At 59.2% G+C, this 2,463-nt stretch overlaps 1 protein-coding gene across 1 annotated transcript; it reads left to right on the top strand.

Annotated features, from left to right (window-relative positions):
• The first annotated feature begins 553 nt into the window (after positions 1-553).
• On the top strand, positions 554-2,242 carry LRATD2 (LRAT domain containing 2). Its single transcript, XM_088533343.1, has 2 exons — positions 554-612; positions 1,083-2,242. Exon 2 carries the CDS (start codon positions 1,088-1,090, stop codon positions 1,979-1,981), a length of 894 nt encoding a protein of 297 aa, XP_088389469.1. The 5' UTR covers positions 554-612; positions 1,083-1,087; the 3' UTR covers positions 1,982-2,242.
• Positions 2,243-2,463: the final 221 nt, after the last annotated feature.

The following is a 2,463-nucleotide window of genomic DNA, read 5'->3' as shown; positions in this document are numbered from 1 at the left end:
GGTGCCGGCGCGGCCCGAACCGGGCTGCTGGGTGGCCCCGCTGCCTTAAAGGAACAGAGGCGCGGCAGCTCCCCCGTGCTTGTGTGTATATATATATGTGTGTGTATATATATGTGTGTGTGTGTATACAGAGATATTTATCTCTGCGTGTGTACACACACGCTCCCGCAGCCAGGCGACGCGCGGAGCGTTGCAGTCGCGGCGCCGAAGCCCTCCCGGCCGACCTCTGCTTGCAAATCGTCCTCGGAGGGGAGCAAAGCGCCTGGCATGTAGGAGAGAGGCGAGGGAAAAGGTGCGGGGAGGAGGAAAGGGAAAAGGGAGGAGGGATAGAGGAAAAGAAGGAGAGGGGAAAAAAAAAAAAAAAAAAAAAAAAAGAGCTGGCTCTTTAAATGCTGGGGGCTGAGCGCTCGCTGGGGCGTTCGCACCGGATCCAGCCTCCTTCCCCTCGGCGCTTGTTGCACAGCCCCGAGTGCGGTGCGGGCGCCGCTGCTGCGCGGGGAGCGCAGCGGGGACCATGCGCCAGCCGCGCTCCGCGCCCCGCGCCCGCAGCCCCGCGGCCGCCGCCAGCTCGCCCTAGAGCCGCTCTTGGCGCCCCGCAGCCTCCCCCGACGGGTAAGTTTGCAGCCGCCGGCGAAGGAGGAGGAGGAGGAAGGAGGCGCACCTGGGCCGGCCGGGAAGAGCGCGCAACTCCGCCGCTACCCTACTGGGACCGCGGGCAGGAGGAGAAGGGTCTGCGCTCCGCGGCCCCCTTGTCTGGTTGGGCACCTTGCCTGTCCCTTCCACCTCCTTTTGCCGCGCCTTCCTCTTCCTCCTAGCTGGCTAACAGGTGGTGGTGCTTCCTTCTCCTCCCCGCTCTGGGCTGGTGGGAGGGCGAGGGTCGCCCTTCTGCACACCCCTGCCGTCCCTCTGGGTCACCACCTCAGTGCCCAGGGGCCCTTTTTCCTCTTCACAAGGGGCTCTCCCAGGCCGGGGTCCCCCCGGAGCAGTGCTGTAGCCCTGGGAAGCCAGGGGGAGGGGATCTTGTGCACGGCACCTCCTGCCTCTCTTGCCTTCATGGCCCTGCTGCTTGCTTGTCGTTGCAGCGGGCATGGGGAACCAGGTGGAGAAGCTGACCCACCTGAACTACAAGGAAGTTCCCACAGCTGACCCGACGGGCATGGACAGGGATGAGGGGCCCAGGATTGGCGTGTCCTACATCTTCTCAAATGACGACGATGAGCTGGAGCAGCAGCAGGATTCGGTACACGATCTGGGAGGCGAGCACCCTGCCTTGCAGCCTTATGATCCCCGTCTGCATGAGGTGGAGTGCTCTGTGTATTACCGGGATGAGTGCATCTACCAGAAGAGCTTTTCCGAGGAGGATATGCTGCCAGAGGAGGGGGATGAAGGCAGTGGGGGGCACCTGAGCACCTATACGCCAGAGAACCTGCTGAATAGGTGCAAACCAGGTGACTTGGTGGAGTTTGTGTGCCAGGCCCAGTACCCGCACTGGGTAGTCTATGTTGGGGACTTTCAAGTCGTGCACCTGCACAGGCTGGAGGTGGTGAACAGCTTCCTGACGGACGCCAGCCAGGGCAGACGGGGCCGCATCGCCAACCGGCTGTACCGCTACAAACCCCTGAGCCCGGCCGCTGTGGTGCGCAATGCGCTGGAGCAAGTGGGCTGCAAGGACCGGGACCTGAGCTGGAGAAACTCGGAGTGTTTTGCTGCCTGGTGCCGGTATGGCAAGCGGGAGTTTAAAATCGGGGGGGAGCTGCGCATAGGCAAGCAGCCCTACCGATTGCAGATCCGGCTGGGGGACAAGCGCAGCCACACGCTGGAGTTTCAGAGCCTTGAGGACCTCATTATGGAGAAGAGGAGAAATGACCAAATTGGTAGGGCTGCTGTAATCCAGGAGCTCTCCAGCCACCTGCAGGCTGCAGAGGAGGAGGAAGACGAGGAGGAAGATCATCATCCAGGTGCTCGGACTGCTATGGAGTAACAGCCTCATCACCATCGTGCTGCTTGGGCTGGGTGATGGGGATTAAAACTGAAGGCTGCGAAATTGAGCTGTTATAAGCCCTTTGGGCTGCTTCAGTGCAGCTTCATTCCAATCACATGTGAAAGGAAGGGGGAAAGCTGATTAAGTGTCTGTGCTTTAGTGCTTAACTCCTTCAGTGCTTGATGATAAACTGACTTATTTTAGAGGATAAAACTCAGGGCGATCCTACCCCCTCTCTGCTCCCACCTCTTTCCCTTCCTTTCTGCCCTCTGTGTGCATAGTCTTTCTATTGACCATCTGCCAGTAGGCTTGACCCTATGGAATGCTAAATGCCTTTAACTTATTATCAGCAGAAGTTAGGGATAGTTAATGCTACCAAGAAGGAGTCAACAACTTTCTGAATATGGTCACCTTGCTCCGAGTGCATGATGAGATGGGGTAGTAAAGAAGCATGAGGACTTTGGTTTTTCTTTGTGCCCCCT

The sequence above is a fragment of the Tinamus guttatus genome, unplaced genomic scaffold, assembly GCF_059628265.1.
Source record: "Tinamus guttatus ecotype Peru unplaced genomic scaffold, ASM5962826v1 Tinamus_guttatus_pri_ptg000492l, whole genome shotgun sequence".
Classification (NCBI taxonomy): domain Eukaryota; kingdom Metazoa; phylum Chordata; class Aves; order Tinamiformes; family Tinamidae; genus Tinamus; species Tinamus guttatus.
Note: the sequence above shows the minus strand (reverse complement) of the source record. Positions and strands in the feature narration are given on the sequence as shown.